This window comes from Aureococcus anophagefferens, assembly GCF_000186865.1.
Source record: "Aureococcus anophagefferens unplaced genomic scaffold AURANscaffold_460, whole genome shotgun sequence".
Lineage (NCBI taxonomy): Eukaryota > Pelagophyceae > Pelagomonadales > Pelagomonadaceae > Aureococcus > Aureococcus anophagefferens.
In genome coordinates this window covers 1-1,034 of record NW_008705932.1, presented here as the reverse complement: position 1 = coordinate 1,034, position 1,034 = coordinate 1, and the positions used below count along the sequence as shown (strand labels likewise).

The 1,034-nt window shown below is 72.6% G+C and overlaps 1 protein-coding gene across 1 annotated transcript in view; it reads left to right on the top strand.

Annotated features, from left to right (window-relative positions):
- The window catches only part of AURANDRAFT_68838 (hypothetical protein), a gene marked incomplete at both ends in the record, with an annotated part of 6,459 nt that extends 5,835 nt beyond the window's left edge, over window positions 1–624 (top strand). Inside the window, one exon of the mRNA XM_009044570.1 lies at window positions 82–624. Within this exon, the coding sequence (XP_009042818.1) occupies window positions 82–624 (543 nt within the window). The remainder of the gene's footprint in view (window positions 1–81) is intronic.
- Between the last annotated feature and the right edge of the window lie 410 nt (window positions 625–1,034).

Genomic DNA, 1,034 nt, shown 5'->3' with positions numbered 1-1,034 from the left:
CCCACGCCGAAGCCCACGCCCGAGCCCACGCCGGGGCCGGCGGACGAGCCGTCGTGCGCGGACTCGACGACGTGGTACCAGGGCAAGAAGAAGTGGAAGACCTGCGCGTGGGTCGGCAAGCAGCCCGCGAAGCGCTGCAAGGACACCATCAAGTCCAGGGACGGCGTCACGGCCAGCGTCGCCTGCCCCGAGGCCTGCGACGCCTGCCCGGCGGACGCCCAGCCCGCGCCGAAGCCCACGCCGAAGCCCACGCCGAAGCCCACGCCGAAGCCCACGCCGGGGCCCACGCCGGGGCCGGCGGACGAGCCGTCGTGCGCGGACTCGACGACGTGGTACCAGGGCAAGAAGAAGTGGAAGACCTGCGCGTGGGTCGGCAAGCAGCCCGCGAAGCGCTGCAAGGACACCATCAAGTCCAGGGACGGCGTCACGGCCAGCGTCGCCTGCCCCGAGGCCTGCGACGCCTGCGAGCCCGCTTGCGAGGACGACGAGACCTGGTTCTCGAAGAAACGCAGCAACAACTGCCGGTGGGTCGCCGAAAAGCCCGACTCACGCTGCAGCAAAAAGAGCGACGACAAGGTCAAAGCGAAGGATGCCTGCCCCGTGGCCTGCGGCACCTGCGTGTAAGAACGAAGGGCGCCCGAACGCGGAGAGGAAGCCCTGCAAGAAGGCAGACGGCTGTGGGACCACGCCGACCTGGCGCTGCCGCGGCACGAGCACTCCATCCTGACGTGGAGGCTTATTAGATTGCCAAAATGGGGCCGCGCTAAGCGACGGGCGCCCCGCGCGCGAGCCACCGCGAGTTGACGACGTTCCGCGGCGGGCCGGCGCGCGCGATTTCGCGGAGCGCGGCCGCCGCGCCCTTCTCGCGCATCTCGCGCCGCGACTCCGGCGAGTACCAGGCCGAGTGCGGCGCGTGGAAGCAGTTCGGCGCGGCGCCGAGCGGGGACGCCGCCGCGCGGTAGGGCTCCGCCGCGTGGACGTCGAGGGCCGCGGCGCCGACGCGGCCGTCGCGCAGCGCGGCCGCGAGCGCGGCC